This window comes from Diaphorina citri, unplaced genomic scaffold (assembly GCF_000475195.1).
Source record: "Diaphorina citri unplaced genomic scaffold, Diaci psyllid genome assembly version 1.1 scaffold1718, whole genome shotgun sequence".
In the NCBI taxonomy this organism is placed as follows: Eukaryota; Metazoa; Arthropoda; class Insecta; order Hemiptera; family Psyllidae; genus Diaphorina; species Diaphorina citri.
Genome location: NW_007379144.1, coordinates 37,489 through 57,229, shown reverse-complemented (window position 1 = coordinate 57,229; position 19,741 = coordinate 37,489). Strand labels below are relative to the sequence as shown.

At 38.4% G+C, this 19,741-nt stretch overlaps 1 protein-coding gene across 1 annotated transcript in view; it reads right to left on the bottom strand.

Annotated features, from left to right (window-relative positions):
• Nucleotides 1–12,091: 12,091 nt before the first annotated feature.
• The window catches only part of LOC103516998, a 37,733-nt gene continuing 30,083 nt past the window's right edge, over nucleotides 12,092–19,741 (bottom strand). Inside the window, exons 2-3 of the mRNA XM_026829240.1 lie at nucleotides 17,934–18,065; nucleotides 12,092–12,211 (exon numbers count right to left, since the gene is read on the bottom strand). Coding sequence (XP_026685041.1) covers nucleotides 12,092–12,211; nucleotides 17,934–18,065 — 252 coding nt within the window. The remainder of the gene's footprint in view (nucleotides 12,212–17,933; nucleotides 18,066–19,741) is intronic.

Here is a 19,741-nt window from a genome sequence, read left to right as displayed (position 1 = left end):
AGAGTGAGTTCTCCAAATGAGACACCTGGAGGTCAAGGTCACCTATCGTCTTGTGAAACACCTGGAGGTCAAGGTCACCTATCGTTTTCTGAAACACCTGGAGGTCAAGGTCATCTCACAGGAAACCAGTCGTCTCTACCGATGGGACCACACTTTGAGATCGATCCGAAGACGTACCGCGGCATTAAGGCCTGCGTGTGGCCAGGACGAGTGCAAGTCATCAGGAAGAATAACTTCAAGTACTTCCTGGACGGAGCTCACACGACTGACAGCATAGAACTGTGTGCCAAATGGTTCCTGAGGAAATCTGAAGCCGAAGCAAGTTCCAGTAGAAGCGTATCATCCTGTCCATTAGACCCAACCCAATCTAAATCTTCAAACGTCATTCAACGTATACTCGTATAAAATATTTTAACTTGAAGAAGATTAAGAAAAAGAAGAGAAGGAATCCGGAAGAGAGAGCGAGAGAGGGAGAGAATGAAATACTTTAAAAAAAGTTCAGTTTCAGCAAAAACTTACTTTGTTATCTTTTAAGTTTCTTCTTGAAAAAGCTTATGAATTCTTCGTAAGGAAAGAAAATATACTTTTTATAATACTTATAGAGAAAAAAAAAAACATTTTTTTGCCATAAATATATTATAATTTTTTCTTCCTTCCCTTTGTAGGAAAACAAAATCGTGTTCAGGGATGGCGAAAAGAAAAAAAAAATAAAAAACCATCAGCTTTGTCCTTTTTTAATTTGTCCGTTTACCCACCAAGCTTGACGTTTCTTATCCTGAGTGGTCGAATGAGTATTGTCAAATTCCATTACCAACACTTAAAATAAAAATGAAAATTCCATTTCTATTTTAACTAGGTAGGTACCTACCTAATTTTTTTACAGGATCGGTTAGTGAATTTGGTTTTTATGTCCGCCCAACAAATATTGAACTATGCAATACGCACAACACATTGTGTCACAAAGTACCTACATAATAGATACCTACTTGGGGGTAGGTAGGTACTTTTTTTTTTTGCAAATAACTTTGTAGGTACAGGTACCTTCAATCCTATTTGGACTTTTTTTTTAGGCTTCTTATATTAGAGGGAACTATAAGAGTAATGAGGTCTTACCGTTCCAAAGTCGAAGATAGGAGGATAGAAGAAAACACGCCGTTCCGAGAACGAATCTTGTCCAAGATAAATTTCGACCCGGACGGGCCAAAGTCGGAAGAGAGGAGAAAGTCCGCTGTTACAAAAACATGTCTATACAAAATAAAGTTCATTCTGGGCTGGAATCGAACCCGCGACCTAGTAAATAGATTCTGTTGTACCCTGTTCCTAGCCAAACCTATAGAGGTATCTTCACTGTAAATCTTGTATAAAAAAGCATTTAATTTTTTTTTCCGCTCCTCATTTTGAAGAGCCAGAGTAGGTATTGAGGGTTACTAAAACTAGGAAAGAAACAAGATGCTTGAAAGTACAACAAAAAATCCCCCAAAAAACAGTTTTTTTTTTTTTGTTTTTTGGCTTTATGGTTTTCTGGACAAAATTTGCACCACCATTTTCGTGTTCCTGGTAAAAAGACCTTTAATTTGATATATAGGTCGACCAGGTTTGGATAAGTCCTTCTATGGGGACAGACCGACCGACAGACCGACAGACAGACCGACTGACAGACGACACCGAAGCGAATACAATAGTCCGTCCACTATATACCTTTTATTATTAGTAATAATAAAGGAAGGACGGACTAAAAAGAAATTCTCTCCACAAAGAAGTAAAATTTGAAGGCGAATGGAAAATTATAGTCAAAGTTGACAACATTTTTAAAGGAAACTACAATGTTTTCTTAAAAGGACACAAAGAAAAGCAAATTTAAGAAATGAGACTCCACACACTATGCGGGCTTGGATCTGACAGACCAAAAGCCCTCTAAGAAAATATGCAGATTTTTACGTTTAATTTAATTGTACTGTTCTACTATTATTTATCACAATCGTCTTTTGATTGATTTTAATTGATTAAATTTACACTCAACTAGGTAGTACAATATTCAGGATCGTGAGAGACGAAATGAATAATGCACATATGCACTCCATCTCAACCAGAGGTAAGGAGGGAACTTGTACTCATGCCAACAAACCAACAAACAATATATCCACCCTCTGCCCAGCATGCAACGCGAGGTTAAATTTATGTGCCACAAAATTGTTCCTAATGAATTGTAGGTGTACTCGATGTGGCTTAACAGTAAAATCAACTCGAAGAAAGGAAAGGAACTGCCAGAGGCAAATTTGTGTGAGAGCTTCGGCCGTCTGGAAATAAAAAACCAACAATAATACAAAGTAATTGACAAAGTTAACATGATAGGAGACTTTACAAGCCGCAGTAATTTGAAATAATAAAAACATAAAAAAAGAAAAACGAGAGCTAACTACAAAGCGAACGGGCACAGACCGACACAATGTTTTAATAAAATAAAATTAGTTAGGAACTGAATTTATATCTACAGGATCTCCTATGAAACTTGATTCCACTAGCTTTGTAGTGGATTATAGGATCTATTAGTGGATTAGCTCATAGTATCTGGTTCTTGTGAAAAGGTAATAATTATAGGTACTTCCAGTTCTTTGGCTTTCTTTGTTATCCTTCTGTGGACAAGACCTGGCGATACTGCTGAACGAACATTTAATCAAAACACTGTCGGACCAGGGACTTTGGTCAAGGAGCATCTCTAGTTTATTCGTATTGATGGACCTATTTCTATTTTACACGAAAACTGATACGAAATTTACTAGATTATCTGATGTCGAGAACTTACTCTTGAACAAATGACTCCTATAAGAAATGAACTACGTACTTTAGGTTCACATGACTCTTTACTTCATGCAGTCAATAAAATCTGACCCACAGGCACACCATAAACCACCATCTCTCACCCTGTAGGATAAACACTGTTGTCATAAGATTAGAAGACATTGAGGCAGGAATAGCATCAATATCATGCTATCATCATCCTGGGTTCCTCTTATAATACGCCGGTGGTATTTACCAGGTTCCAACACAACAGTGCTACCTGTAAGGGACGGCAAATCAAATTACAGCCTAAGGAACCGGAAGATGAAAAGAGAGCTGGAACACCCGCGGAGTGATTCCTGTAGCATGCGATTCAGATGTCGCCTCTATCTGACCTATCCCAATTTTTTTTTTTTTTTTTTTTTTAAGATTAGTGTTCCCCCCCCGTTTTTTTTTCGTAGCAATGGAACAACTGCTACATTAGACGCTTGTGGCCTGTGTCGTAGCATGTTCATCCCGTAGTATGCCTCTCATCAGATGGGCGAGAAGAGACACAATACTTCCCATTTAGGTGCTGGGTCAACACGAGAACACCAGAAAGTAACCCGTTGAAATATTTGCAATCGAAAAACGAGTACAAATTTTTGTCGATGGTGGGATGCGAACCCGGGACCTTCTGCATGGCAAGCAAGCGCGTTACTTTAGTTGTTGTTGTAGCAGTGACAGCAGATCAGTCAACATCTCCAACAGATTCCAGGGTTGGAATGAGGTCGAGAAAGGTGGCAGCTTGCATTGAGTTCTCCCAGAGGTCTATCGGGGTCAGGGTGGGGGGTTTAGCAGGGCAATACTTTAGTAATAGAAAGTAAAAGCTCTTTTCTATTTCATACTTCAACATCATTTATCAAAATATTTTATATGAAATTCTATAAACCTCAAGTCTCAACACATACCGTGTCCTAATGTGTATTGGGAGCGTAGATGTAGGAGGAGGAGAAAAAGGAAAGAGGAGGAGAAGGAGAAGAATAAAGAGAAGAAAGGAAAGGAAGGAGAAGAAGAAGAAGAAGGAGAATAATAATAATAATAATATGAAGAAGAAGACCCATTACGAGTTCGAAAGTTTTTAATCAAGTAAAAATATAATTATGCTATCCGAAAATGCGCGATGATCTAAATATGTTACGTTCACTTTAAATAACGTTAACTTTAATTCTTCTGATTTAGCATGACATTAACTTCATTCCTAAAGTTTACTTGGAAATTCCAACAGCATTACATAGTGACGTGGGGTGAGAGTTTCAATGGGGAAGTTCTCTTCATCTCTTGAAGGGTTTCATCAGTCGCGGAATCCGCGAACACCGCGAATCGTCCAAAAATTAAGCGAATTAGAAAAGTAATATAACCACAAGATTTATAAGCACAAAATAGCGTGATTTGATATATCACAAACGTACATTTGAAAAAAAAAAAATGTGGAGGAGGAGAGAGGATAAAAAGAAGAAGGAAGTCGGAAAAGAAAAAGGAAAAGAAGGAGAAGATAAAAAAAAGGATTTTGTAAAGAGAGAGAATGAAAAAAAAGAACAAGAAGGGAAGGGGATACTAAATAAAGGCTACCTAACAGGGAGAAAACCTTGAGGTCCCTCATAAAATGATTTTGAATGAAAACACTTTACTGCCATTCAAAAACGGACAGGAAAAAAAAATCCTGAATTCCGAAGGAGAAAAATTGAATTCAATAAAGCAAAAGGAAAAAAAAAATCCGGAAAATAGAGGTAAAAAAACCCTAAAGAATAAGAGAATAATAAAAAATAGAAAGTAAAAAGGAACAAGAAGGAGGAGAGAAGAAGAAGGACGAAAAGAAGAAATAGAAAAAGGACTAGGAGGAGGAGGAGGAGAAGAAGGAGGAGGAGGAGGAGAAGAAGAAGAAGAAGTAGAAAAAGAAGGAGGAGGAGAAGAAAGGTCATTTTGGTTGAGTGTGGTGGCTTTAGTTTTTTCATAACACATATTTAAAGATCCGATTTTCTCTAGGTGCTCTCAGCCTCATGAGGGATTAAGATTTTTTACTTTCTATTACCTACCTACCTACAACGCGTTCTTTCTTTTTTCTTGAGGTGCGATAGAGGGAACTGTAAGAATGGAGGCTTAGGCTTAATCGTCCCCAAATCGAAGAGAGAAGGAAAACAGGATACTTTTCCTGTTTTGATAAAGTTTTCCCCGCGCGGGAATCGAATCCTCAACCTAGGGCCTACAAGACCGGCGAACTGCCCTACAAGCTAACTAGTTACTAGACTGTCTGTGTAAGACTGTCTTTCATCTAGACTAGACTGTCTTTCATCTTTTGTACCTAAATCTTATAATTTGTATGACCGCCTGGTATATCAGTAGGTATGCAATGTGCCATAAACCAAGCGAGTTAGTGGATGTGTCATTTTTTCTTCCCCAGACTTTAGGAAAATAAAATACACGTGCCTCTGCCGAGCCCGTGGAGCTAGCACTTTGAATGGACCAGTTCCGATGGATCACTGAAGGTAATCAACGTTGCGTGTGGTTGGTATCCGGATGGGTGACCATCTGGACAATCGGGTACTACTGACTTTTCCCGGTCCCACTCAGGCTGGGTGAGGTTAATGTGAGTAGGCTGGTAGGCTGTGTGAGTAGGCTGTGTGTGAGGCTGGTAACTTGTCGAATGGTGGGTAAAACCCCCCTCAGAGACCTCAGCAGTTATACCTACAGTGTCGGTAAACCAAAATAAAAAAATAAAATAAAATAAAAAAATAAACTAAAAAATAAAATTTTTAGACTCATGTGGTCTGTTTCGTGGCATGCCCATCCCGTAGTATGTCCCCCATCAGATGGGCGAGGTTAGAATAGGATATACCTAGCTTATCCTGCCAGAATGAGACTGAAAAGTCCCTTTACTTCCGCAGTTTAAACAGGGTGGATTTTATCCCGCTGGGATAATGTTCGTTCTCAGAATGGTTGGCAGTTGGCATTCTCCTATCCTTTCTTCCTTCTCTCTTTGATTTCGGGACGATAAAACCTTAGCAATGACAGTTCCCTCTATCAAACTTAAAAAAAAAAACAACAAAACGAAACGAAAAAGAAGAAAAAAAAACGAAACGAAAAAAAAAAGAAATAAAATAATAATAAAAAAAAAAACACTTTGGGCTTCTGACAAGGCACCAGTAAGGGTTAACCGGGCAAATATTGACTTGTCAGAAATTCTTGTCAATTTGTGACTTTTCTTTTCTTCTTTTGAAATGACAAAAATACAAAGTGCTCTCTCCCTCTCTTTCTTCATCTCTCTCTCACTCTCTTCCTCACTATCTCTCTCTCTCTCTCTCTTGCTCTTTCTCTGTCTTTCTCCTTTGTTATCTCTATCTCTCTCTTTTGTTATCCCTTTTCCTCACTCTCACACTTTCTAGCACTAGTTTCTGTTATTTTCTATTCCACCCCTCCTCTTCCTCTATTTCTATATTATTTCTCTGTTTTTGTCATCTCTCCAGTTTCTTTCTCTCTTCTCTCTATCTCTTCCTCTCTCTCTCTCTTTCTCCACTTCCCCCCTTTAAATCTGTCTGTTTCTTTTTCTCTATGTCCGTCTATCTCTCTCTCTGTCTCTCTCTCTCTCTTCATCTTTCTTTTTTATTTGTCTCTCTCTTTCTTCACCTCCTATTTTCTATTGGTACTTAATAATACCTAATTATTATTATAAATGCCTAAATTTATATTAGGTTTACTTACTTCAAAATTTTATTTGTACATCAAAGCTTGTCTTATTATATTATTATTATTAAATAATATTATTTTTATTATTTACAGAATTCTCTGAAGTCGGAAAATAGTACCCAATATAGAATAGAATTAAAAAAAAATCCTTGACTTAATGTTTTTTTTTGTTTTGTTTTGTTTTTTTTTTTATGTAAATCTACTTTAAGTCAAGTGGTCTCAATTCCAATCCATATTATTTTTCCACGAAAAATTTTCCCAACTGTTTAAAGTTTTACAGATTTTTTTCGTAAGAAAAATACCCTCTGACTAGACGGGATGGGATCGGCGTTTTTCGTCAGCCTCTCAATCAGCTCTTGCTAGGGTGATTGCTTTGGGCTGACATTTGATTTTGGCTACACATTAACCCTTTAGTGCGCAGTGTTGTGATTCTGCAACATTTGGAAAATTGACCTACAGGGGGTTGAAAGATTGAGATAATGAAAATTTTATTTTCCCTTCCGGTGTCTATGACCAAAGACCTATAACATGCTAAAATTTGAGCAAAATCGATGACCTTGAGCATTAAAGGGTTAAGAGTGGATGCCCTTTGCTATTTATTTAACAAGGGAAATTCCGGCTGGTATACTCCCTGTTTCAAGTCCCCCAGTCAGACCAAGCTGGTCTACTCCCTGTTTAACGTCCCCCAGCCAGACAGAAATCAGTACAAGCTAATACATTGTATAATTTTTTATAGAACCCTATTTCGTTTAACCCTATTTGACGCATGAGATTGGTTTAACCCTTTTCGACACATTGTTTAGAAGCAAGGTACGTTTATTTCTTGACTTTTCTTTTCTTCTTTTGAAATGACAAAAATACAAAGTGCTCTCTCCCTCTCTTTCTTCATCTCTCTCTCACTCTCTTCCTCACCATCTCTCTCTCTCTCTCTCTTGCTCTTTCTCTGTCTTTCTCCTTTGTTATCTCTATCTCTCTCTTTTGTTATCCCTCTTCCTCACTCTAACACTTTAGCACTAGTTTCTGTTATTTTCTATTCCACCCCTCCTCTTCCTCTATTTCTATATTATTTCTCTGTTTTTGTCATCTCTCCAGTTTCTTTCTCTCTTCTCTCTATCTCTTCCACTCTCTCTCTTTCTCCACTTCCCCCCTTTAAATCTGTCTGTTTCTTTTTCTCTATGTCCGTCTATCTCTCTCTCTCTGTCTCTCTCTCTCTTCATCTTTCTTTTTTTTTGTCTCTCTCTCTTTCTTCACCTTTTTTTCCCTTTCCATCTGTTTGTTTATTTTTCTCTATGTCCCTCTTTTTCTTTCTATCTTTAACCCTATTTAATGCAGGTACATATGTACCTACCTAGAGTACATAATTATGTATTGTACCCAGAGTAGTCTGACTGGGGGACGTTCTTCACCTTTTTTTCCCTTTCCATCTGTTTGTTTATTTTTCTCTATGTCCCTCTTTTTCTCTCTATCTTTAACCCTATTTAATGCAAGTACATATGTACCTACCTAGAGTACATATGTATTGTACCCAGAGTAGTCTGGCTGGGGGACGTTAAACATTGAGTAGACCAGCTTAGTCTGACTGGGGGACGTTAAACAGGGAGTAGACCAGCCTGAATTTCCCTTGCTAAAGAAATAGCAAAGGTTGAGTGCGAAGGGCATCCACTCGTAAAATTTGTAGCCAAAAGCAAATGTCAGCCCAAAGCACTCACCCCAGTTAGGGCTGATTGAGAGACTGACGAAAAACGCCGACCCCGTCTGTACACGGGAAAAGGCGAAGAAAAAGAAGAAGGAGAAGAAGAAGAAGGAGGAGGAGAAGAAGAAGAAGAAGAAGAAGAAGAAGAAGAAGAAGAAGAAGAAGACATATGTACCTAGAGTAGGTACCTATTACCTACACATAGGTACAACTTCATTGTTGTACAGGATTTCCTCTTATTTGAATTTAAAATAGGGAAGGAATCCGCTTATGAAATGAAAAAATAAAAGTTTTCAATAAGAATGCTCTACGTAGAGAGGGAATAGGGAAAATTCCAACTTTTAAAGTAAAATTTCCTCCGATCCCACAATCAGGGGCAAATTCCTGAAAGCGAAAAAAGGAAGGAGAGGAAAGGGAGAAAAAGGAAAAAGAAATAAAAAGAGAAGAAAGAAATTAAAAGCCAACTTTTAAAGTAAAATTTCCTCCGATCCCACAATCAGGGGCAAATTCCTGAAAGCGAAAAAAGGAAGGAGAGGAAAGGGAGAAAAGAGAAAAAGAAATGAGAGGAGAAGAAAGAAACTAAAAGAGAACAAGCTGGGTCCGTCCCTCCGGGAATTTTTTAGCCCGTAGTTTCTTCGATCGTGATTAGAGAAAATCAGTACCCATGTACTTACTTACTTACTTACTTACTTACTGCCGTGGCATCTCAGACCGGAGTTGATCCATTGCCTCGACAAGCTTCCTCCTCCAACCATGTACCTACCTAATTTGTTTATATATTCAGTTTATTATTATTCTTGATTTGATTTTTCGCTTTTACTTTCATGTAATGATTTAAAATCAAGACTAGAGCCCGTTCTCCCTTTATTTCCAATATAATGTTTAAGTCACCAATCCATTTATTGGCCTTGCTCGGCGTAGCCTAACATAAGTGACGCTAAAACCGGTCTTAAAATAACGACTGAAGTGTTATCTAAAATTCTAAAACATTCTCGCTTTGAGTTCATAGGTCGTCGCGACAAATTTCAAGATCAGAGCTCATTTGTGTAAGAAGATGTGAAAAAAATCCCCCCAAAAACCATTTTTTCTGGTTTTTTGGCTTTTTGGTTGCACCACCACTTTGTGTTCCTGGTAAAAAGACCTTTAATTTGATATGTAGGTCGACCAGGCTTGGATAAGTCCTTCTATGGGGACAGACCGACTGGCAGACAGACGACAGCGAAGCGAATACAATAGCCCGTCCCTTATACCTTTTTTTATTACTATTGTAATAATAAAGGAAGGACGGACTAAAAAGGCAGGTAAAAGTAAGAAAGGAAAGGAATAAAATCAAAGGAAAAGAAAGGAATGAAAGATAAGGAGAAAAAGAATAACAAGGTCCTAGTTCTACTCTTACCGTTCTCGAGATATTTTTTTTTATTATTATTATTATTTTTTTACAGACATACACACGGACCAATGGCTGCAACTTTGGATATAGGCTCTAAAAGACCCCAAACCTGTTTTAGTACTACAGTCCTAGTTCGTTCTACTCTTACCGTTCTCGAGATTTTTTTTTTTTTTACAGACACACACACGGACCAATGGCTGAAACTTTGGATATAGGCTCTAAAAGACCTCAAAACGTGTTTTAGTACTACAAACTGACCGTCGAAAACTTGTAGAATACAGAATACCATTATTTTCCTTCCTATAGATAGGATAAGGAAAAAAAAATGTATTTGGGTTTCATAACATTTTAAACAGTTTTTTTTTCTTTTTCCTTCGTTTTCCTCAATTCTTTGTAATCTTCTTACAAAAGTTCAAATGGAATCTGCAAATTTGTACGAAGAAATTCTCTTTTTACAACAGTGGTTCTCAAAACGTGATCTATGAGCAGGTTTCAAGCCCTCCCCGGAACCGATCCCCTCTCTCTCTCTCTTTCTCTCTCTCTCTCTCTCTCTCTCTCTTATTTTCCTTTCCTTTTACTCATGATTTGAAATACCTTAGCAGTTGTACAGTGACGCTATAAACCCATCGAATAAAAGTGGTCCGTGGCCCTTACCCCATTTTAGGGACCCCTGACTTTTTCAACTGGACTTTGTATTTTTCTTTCGAACATTATACCTGCAGGTGTTTCCAATGCAGAATTTTCTCAGTCTCTCTACTCACTCTTTAATTCCAACGAGGAGAGGGAGAGAGAGAGATATGAAGGACAGGGAAAGAGAAAGAGAGAGAGAGAGAGATAGTGGGAGAGAGGGAGAGAGAAAGAGAGGGAGAGAGAGAGGGAGAGAGAGAGAGAGAGAAAGAAAGACAGAAGGAGAGGAGAAAAAGAAGGAGGGATGGCTTGGTAGAGAGAAGAAGAGATAAAAGACAAAGAAGGGTAGAGGAAGAGAGAGAGAGAGAAAGAGAGTGATAAGGTCAGGGACAGTGAGAGAGAGGGAGAGAGTGAGAAAGGAAGAGTGAGAGAGAGAGAGAGAGAGAGCAATAAACCACTAGGTATGAGTTTTTGTTCTTTCTAATTTCAGATCAGCCTAGGTACCTAGTCTAAATAATAAGTTTGAACTTTTTACTTAGTTTTGAGCTCTCTCTCTCCTCTCTCTCTCTCTCTCTCTCTCTTTCTTAGGTATTTATTCAGTTATCTATATTTTTATACTCGATCTCTATTTGGTGGGTATACATATCATCAGTGGTGTAGCGTGTATGTATGGCTTGTATGGCGGCCATACAACTCAAAAGTTCACTCTAGTGCCTATAAATATTAATGGCATGTACTGTGATGGGACTTGGTAAACCTGTGCATGAGCGCTACACGCCCTACACTTGAATTTAGACCACGCTACGCCACTGCATATCATTCACATTCACATAGCTTTCGTAGGTAATGATGTGCATAGTTACCTACCTATCCAATTACTTTCATCCCTATTACTGAAAATGATATGAAATAGCTATGCATAATATGTACCTACCTTCAACGGAGAAAAATATGATCGTAATTTATTCCATTGTTATTTAATAAATAATAATTAAATATTTTCATCATCATTAAAAAAAAAGAAAAAAAAAAACATAATAGGTAGGCAGGTAATAATAAAAAGAAACGTGAACTCCAGAGGTCTAGACTAGTCTAGAGTATCTTTCTATAATATTTGTTAATACCTAAGCACTCAATGGGTACTTAGTGTATTAGTGTATTCAGCAAGGATAGCATATTTAGGAACCTATTAAAACTAACCTAGGAACGAGTACATTAGGGATTTCCCCTGGAAAAAGGTAGAATCAGTGGCGTAGCCTAGATCGAAGCTAGGGGAGCCTCGCTTTTGTTCCTTTTCGATTGCAAATATGTATTTCAACGGGTTACTTTCTGGTGCCCTTAAAATAGGGGGAATCGGCTTCAGGAGAGGGGAAATCGCTAATATTTCAACGGGTTACTTTCTGGTGTTCTCGTGTTGACCCAGCACCTAAATGGGGAGTATTGTGCCTCTTCTCGCCCATCTGATGAGAGGCATACTACGGGATGGGCATGCTACGACACAGACCACATGCGTCCAATGTAGCAGTTGTTTCATTGCTACGAAATATGGGTTTGCCACACCCCTACCTACCAGTCACTGAAAATACTAAGTTCAGAATGTTAAATCAGTAATCTTATAAAGCCTATTACCCAGCAGTGGCATTTTCATCAGAAACACTAGTTCTCAAATTACCAGCCTAGTTAGCTTGGTTGGTAGTGCGTCTGCCTTGTAAGCGCAAGGCCGCGGGTTTGATTCCCGCCCGGGGCGGATTTTATCCTGAAGGGATAATGTTCGTTCTCGGAAAGGCTGGCTTTATTTGGACCGATTGCAATACTTTCTCATTACCTTGTATAGGTTCCCTATACGTAAGGGTAATAGAAAGTAAAAAATCCGGACTTTACTAATCACCGTCCTGAGAAGGTATCTGACTTACCTGATTATCATTGAGGTACCAGGTAACGTTAGGTGCAGGGTCGGAGCCTTGGGAGGTGCAATTGGCCCGGATCAGATCGTCCTTCTCCTATCCTGTCTTCCTTCTCTCTTCGATTTTGGAGCGATAAGACCTTAGCAGGTACAGTTCCCTCTGTCAAAACTCTTCAAGTTGAGTAGTTGTTTTGGAGACTATTTGGAAACCCAGAGATACTCTGTACGGGTCTATGGAGTCCCTATTAAAGATCTATGAAGTCCTCATTGAAGGTCTATGTAGACCCCATTGAAAATCTATGGAGTTCCCATTGAAGGTCTATGGAGTCCCCATTGAAAATCTATGGAGTCCCCATTGAAGGTCTATGTAGACCCCATTGAAGGTCTATGTAGACCCCATTGAAGGTCTATGGAGTTCCCATTGAAGGTCTACGAAGTCCCCATTGAAGGTCTATAGAGTCCCCATTGAAGGTCTACGGAGTCCCCATTGAAAATCTCACTCCACGGCACTGGATGAAAGTAATGTAGTATTAGCCCCAGAGCCAGAGCATGTTAGAAGTCAGTCTACCATCATGTTACATGCATCAGCCACAACTCAGCTCCATGAAGCCCGCGAGACCAATGGAAAAACTTCAAACCCGTCTCGAGTTCCACTTACCCCTGCGAATCATTTTACCCCTCTTTCCCCTAATAAAAATAACAACAATAATATTAAAAAAATAAAATACAGTAGAACCTCGATTATTTCAACTCATTGGGACCGGGGGTAGTTGAAATGACCGATGTTGGTATGATCACTTTCTATGATCTTTTCCCCCAATAAGATATCCTTTGTAAGATAGAGAAAAACAATGTTTTGGAGTTGAAAAAAAAAAAAAAAAAAAAAAAAATATTTTGGGGGTGAATTAAATGGGAATAGAGGAAGTTGAATAATCGAGGGTCTACTGTAAAATAAAAGCTCTCCTATCTTGTCAGGGGGTTGAGAATTAAATATCACTCTTTTCATTTTTTTTTTCTTTTTTTTTTTACTATACCATTATCTTTTATTTTCTTTATCATTACAACACACCACATTAGCCGTCGGTAATTTTCTGGCGGTCTCCACTAAAAACGACATAAAAACATTGTTTGGAAAAAAAAAGCATGATTTGTTTTTTTTTTGTTTTTAGTTTTTTTTGTGTGTTTTCCTAAACATTTTTTAAGTACCGTAGTAATCTTATTTGTAATAGTTTAATAATATAATAAAATAATAATAACAAATATATATAATAATAATAATAATAGTAATCATAATGATACTATAATATATAATATATAATAATAATAATGAATAATAATAATAATGACGCTCTTCCGATCTTATATGCATACTCCTCATTTTTCACATTTTTATTGGGGCATATCGGGAGGGGTACAACAAAGCTCATGTATTTGGAAAATATATAAAAAATAAAAATATAAAATATATAAAAAATACTATGTTTTTATTATAATTATTTTTTTGTGAATTATTTCCAAACCAAAAACTCTGTGCTTCAGCTTCGTTCCACATTAAGGAACAAGGTCTCTCTCTCTCTCTCTCCCTCCCTCCCTCCCTCTTCTTTCTCCTCCTCTCCCTCCTTCTCTTTCTCCTCTCTTCTCTCCCCTCCTTTTTTCTCTTCTCAGGTCCTCGCTCTCTGAATTATGTTCATGTATGATTTATTTATTTTTTATTATTTATTTTTCTCTCTCTCTCCCTTTCTCTTTCTCTCCCTCCTCTTTCTCAGTAACTACATACATTTGAAATCTTTGAATACGAGATTACCTATTATCTAGTTCTTTTTTTATTTAGTTTCTCTCTCTCTCTATTTTTTCTCCTTCCGTCTCCCTCTGTTTCTCTTTCTGACTATTAATTCTCTTTCAAAGACTCCCATATTAGATGATTTTCTACTATTTAGACTCAATGGTAGTGGCAACATTTTTCTTTACATTTTCCATCATTTTTACCAATATTAGCTATTACATGTTTATGAAACATTTTTTTTTTTTTTTTATGTTTGAAACATTTTTTTAAATTTATTTTTCAAGGATTTATGGCAGGATTCTCACCCAGTGAGCTCTTCCACCCAACAGAACATGGCTATGAAGAATAAAGAGATGGGTATTTATTTCCATCATGTACACAGCGGATATATTTACTCTAACATATTTATTTAATAAGAGTGGAAGCTCCACGAATCTCCGGCTATTAAATATCTACTATTTACATTAGAGCGAAAAAAAAAGAGTTCAAATGAAGTAGGTAGGTACAGAGTAGGTAATGTATCTGAAACATACCGGCCGGGTAGGTACCAACATACAGCATGGCTCAGAAGTCATAGTGAAAAACTTTTGAAGGGTTTTGCATTATTTTGAAGTCTCTCCCTCTCTCTCTTCAGGGACGACATTAGGGCTCAGGGGCCCGGGAGCGCGCAGCGCGACCATAAGCACAACCTCGGAAGAACGTAGCGCGACAGTAAAATAGGGAGTGCGCAGCGCGAAAATGTGCACATTATGCACAACCAAGCGAAACGCTCAGGGGGTGGGGGAGGGGCAAAGCTCCCCTCCCGTGCACGCAGTGCGATTTTTTTTCTCTACCGTTGCGTCGGAATCATTTTCAATTCATCATCATTCAAATGCGCTCGAGTAAATTTGCACAAAAGGAAAAGGGATTTTTTTTTCGTTGGGTTTTCCCCCTCCTACCACCTTGTGGGTTAAAAACCCCTTCAAATTTTCCTCTTTTTGTTGCTCCATCGGTTAAATACTGGTGCAATTTTCTGGAGGAATAATTTTTCGTATCTTCAATTCCGAAATCTTTATTACAAGAAACCCGAATAAGGATTAGAAAACGAAGAAGAAGAAGAAGAAGAAGAAGAAGAAGAAGAAGAAGAAGAAGAAGAAGAAGAAAAAGAAGAACAAGAAATATATCAAAATGAGTTTTCATGGTGAATATCTTCCTAGTGACCCAAAAGATGCAGTCAGTCTGTCTGGGGGACTATAATAGGGCGGATACCAGCTTGAAATTATTTCCCTTGTATGCTCAGGAGCTACTATGTAGCTTGGTTGGTAGCGTGTCTGCCTTATAAGCGCTAGGCCGCGGGTTCGATTCCCTCCCGGGCCGGATTTTATCCTGATGGGATGAAGTTCGTTCTCGGAACGGCTGGCCTTCTCCTATCCTGTCTTCCTTCTCTCTTCAATTTCGGGACGATAAGACCATAGCAGTTACAGTTCCCTCTATCAAACCTCTTTTTTTTAAAAAAAAAAAAAAAAAAAAACAAACATTGCCCACTTACTTCTTACAATATTATGCAATAGAAATTTAATAGCAAAGGACGTAGAGTGCGAAGAGCATAACATGTTATGGCTGATTCAGAGGCTGACGAAAAACGTCGACCCCCTCTTCTTCATCTTCTTCTACTTCTTTTTCTTCTTCTTCTACTTCATGTTCTTCTACTTCTTCTTGAAGACTTGCATTATCAGCATACAGATAGGTAAGTATGTAGATTTTTTTTTTTTTTTTTAACTTAAAAAAATGACATCAATAAATTGTTAAGCCACACATCTTCGTTTAAGTTCTTCCCTCTCTCTCTCCAACTCTCTCTCTCTCTCTCTTACTCTCTTTCAAACTCCCTCCCTCTCTCTTTCACTCTCTGTCAAACACTCTCCCTCCCTCTCTTTCTCTCTCTTTCGCTCTCTGATGTCAAACTCTCTCCCTCCCTCTCTCTCTCTCTTGCTCTCTGTCAAACCCTCTCTCTTTCACTATTTTTTCTCCCTCTCAAACAAACCGTTTTTTTTTTCGAAGAGTAAAAAAAAAAAAAAAAATTCTTCTTCCTTCACTAGTTTCTAAGAGATGGAAGAGAGAGAGAAAGAGAGAGAGAAAGATATATGCGAGTGTGTTAAATGGAGTGAAAGGAAATCGCTTATGTCAGGTTCTTTCACATGTGGAGCTAAGAGAGGGAGAGGGAGAAGGAGGGAGAGAAACGGAAAGAGGGGAGGGAGAAAGAGAGCATTGGAGGGGGAGAGAGAAATAGAAGAAAGGAGGGAGGGGAGAGAGAAAGAAGGCCTGATTACGAAAATGGTGGTGCAAATTTTGTCCAGAAAACCTTAAAGCCAAAAAACCAAAAAAACTGGTTTTTGGAGGATTTTTTCACATTTTCTTACATAAATGAGCTCTGATCTCGAAATTTGTCGCGACGACCTGTGAACTCAAAGCGAGAAAGTTTTAGATAACACTTCAGTCGATCATTTAAGACCGGTTTTAGCGTCATCTATGTTAAGCTACGCCGAGCAAGGCCAATAAATGGATGGGTGACTTGAACATTATATTGGGAATAAAGGGAGAACGGGCTCTAGTCTTGATTTTAAATCATTACATAAAAGTAAAACCAAAAAAACAAATCAAGAATAATAATAAACTGAATATTAAATAAAATAGGTAGGTACATAAATATTGATTTTCCTTAACCAAGATCGAAAAATTCCCGGAGGGACGGGCCCCGCTTGTTATTTTCCGCTCTAATGAAAGAGTTCAAATATGCGTTGCCTGTGAGGGAGCTTTGCTCGGGACATTTGATGTGACGTCTTCGCCTACGGGAGCGTATGCCGTGACGTCAAACTTCACGATTTACCTGTATTTTTTAAATCGATTTATCTCGGTATCTAGAAGTCGTAGAAGAAAAAGAAAAATTCCGTTGGTCCTCATTTTTCCTGCTCTATGACTTTGAAACATCACCCAAGTAAGCGCAACTGATCTATTGTATTACCTATTGTATAAGTTGTATTAAATTTTAATGTATTAGGTTAGGTAGGTACTCGCAGGTTCCTAGGTCGAAGGATATACTGAACCATAACGTCGATTTGAAGTAGATAGTGTAAGTGTACCATTTATTCGCCCACCTAAAAAACGTACCATTTATTGGCCCACCTGTACCATACGCGACATAAGTCTGAACTGGACGAACTTTTTCAAGATCCAATTTCATCAAAAGAAAGGGCTTAAAGACTGCTATCGAACCAGTGCTATTCAAAAATTGTAGTCATAAAAACAAAAATTATATGTGGCGTATGGTACAGGTGGGCCAATAAATGGTACGTTTTTTAGGTGGGCGAATAAATGGTACACTTACCCAATGTCTAATCTAAAAATCTAAATCATGATTTATTTGTGGTGAAGCTGAGAGTTTCTTCACAATTTTTGTGGATATCAGAGTATTACTAAGAGCCTCCTTTACCATGTATTTCCGACATATCCATAATTTTCCATTTTACTCTGGTAATGCCGTGACTGGTCGCTTCTCGATTAAAGTAGGGTAAGTGTACCATTTATTCGCCCACCTAAAAAATGTACCATTTATTGGCCCACCTGCCCACATTTATTTGTTTCTAATTTTTGTTTTATGACTACAATTTTGAAATCACTGGTTTCTAGCAGTTTTTAAAGCCCTTTCTTTTGATGAAATTGGATCTTGAAAAATTTCGTCCAGTTCAGACTTATGTGGCGTATGGTACAGGTGGGCCAATAAATGGTACACTTACCCTACCTATACCTAAGTAATGCTTTATTTAGACATTTTAGACTGTCAGCTTAGAACAAGTTGTTCCATTATACCAACAGTTTAATAGAGCTACTCAATTGTCCTCACGAGACTGAGTGCACCCTAAAATTCAAGCACAGAGCCGAAAAAACTTCGACCCCGCCGGGAATCGAACCCGGGACCTCCGGAGTGCTAGCCTAGTGTGATACCCACTCGGCCACGGAGGCTACTAAAAGAATAATATTAACCCCTTGTTGTCTTACCGGCCACAATGACGAGCTGGGATTTCTCCAGCGTGGTAAACAGAGGGGCATCGGCGGACACCTGACACTTGTAGTAGCCCGTCAGCTCCCTGGGGGCATTCTGAAGCGTCACGGCACTCGAGTTCGAACGGGTTAACTGCAACAAGAGTTGAAAACGGGTTAACTTAAACAAGAGTTAGAAATCGTGGGTTAGGTTAATAGACGGCCACAGAGCGCCCACCTGTGTGGCCGAGTGGTCAAGAGCACTGACCTCAACCCGGAAGTGCTGGGTTCGAATTCCGGCCAGGGCGGAAATTTTCTGATCGAACTTCTCCGTTTTTGGATATAGGCATGGGTGTAAAGGAATGTGCCTTCAAGTTATGCGAAAGCGGTCCAAGGTACATTTTTTGTTTTCTTTTTTTTTTTCAGTGGACTTTTCAGTCCTATCCCATATCAGGATAAACAAACAAATCCCAACATAAATGAGGAAGGTATATTCTATTTAAACAATTCACTGTTCAACATTCTATTCAATTCCATTCTACTTGCTGTTCCGATCTCTCCACTGGGGAAAGTCCTTGCTGATAGCACCCTCGAGATATGAGAGAGAGGAGAGAAAGATGAGAGAGAGGGAGGGAGATGAGAGAGAGAGGAGAGAGAGAGATGAAAGAGTAACTACACCGGGAGAAAATGAAAAACAAATACTACCATGTTAACTAGAAAACCCTGACCTTCCTCACATCTAAAGAAGGGAAAAGGGACCTTCCCCACATATAAAGAAGGGATAGATGAGAGAGAGAGATGAAAGAGTAACTACACCGGGAGAAAATGAAAAACAAATACTACCATGTTAACTAGAAAACCCTGACCTTCCCCACATATAAAGAAGGGAAAAGGGACCTTTCTCACATCTAAAGAAGGGAAAAGGGAATTATTTTCCGCAGGGAAAAGGGAATTCTTGTCTTTATCAGTGGCGGAGTCGTTGAAATTACAACCCGGTCACACTCAACAAATTTTTCTTCGTTCGATTTTTTCCCCCTTCGAAGTTATTATGTTAAGCTGGTCTCTTCCCGATCCCTTGTGTGCCGCGCCCATTTTTGTTTAGCACTATTGCACTGTTCCTTCGAAGTTAGAATTTTTCCAAATTTTTCTTCGTTGGCAATGTGAACCTGAACACACAAAACAATAAACAATTCTATTCTATTCGTCAGATTGGCGAGGAGAGACACAATACTTCCCATTTAGATTAATTCTCGGATTACACAATCTGCTTAGTTGACTTTTAAAAAAATAAAAACATGAAATCAGCCAGGCAAATTGCTTAAACCGAGATTAAAACTGAAAGGGGTTTAAACTCACTTTTTTGCCCCCGGAGGAAAAAAATTTAAAAAAAGTTAAAAAAAAAAAAAAAAAAAAAAAAAAAATCCACTAAGAAAGACGTGGTGGAAAGAGAGAAAAAAAAACTATGTGTGATGCAATTAGTGGAGATTAAGCGAATAGAGGAGAAGGTAAAGGGTGCGGGAAGGAAAGAAGAGGAGGAAGAAGAAGGATTACAAGAAGAAGAAAGATGACAGGAAGAAGAAGAAGAAGAAGAAGAAGAAAAAGAAGAAGGAGTGGAAGAAGAAGGAGAAGAAGAAGAAGAACAAGAACAAGGAGGAGGAGGAGGAGGAGGAGAAGAAGAAGAAGAAGAAGAAGAAGAAGAAGAAGAAGGAGTGGAAGAAGAAGGAGGAGAGGAAGAAGGATAAATGAGGATAAAAAAAGGAATGGATATGGTAAGAAGAAATGGGGGAAGAAAAAAAAAAAAAAAAAAAAAAAGAAAAGAGATCGGGGCGC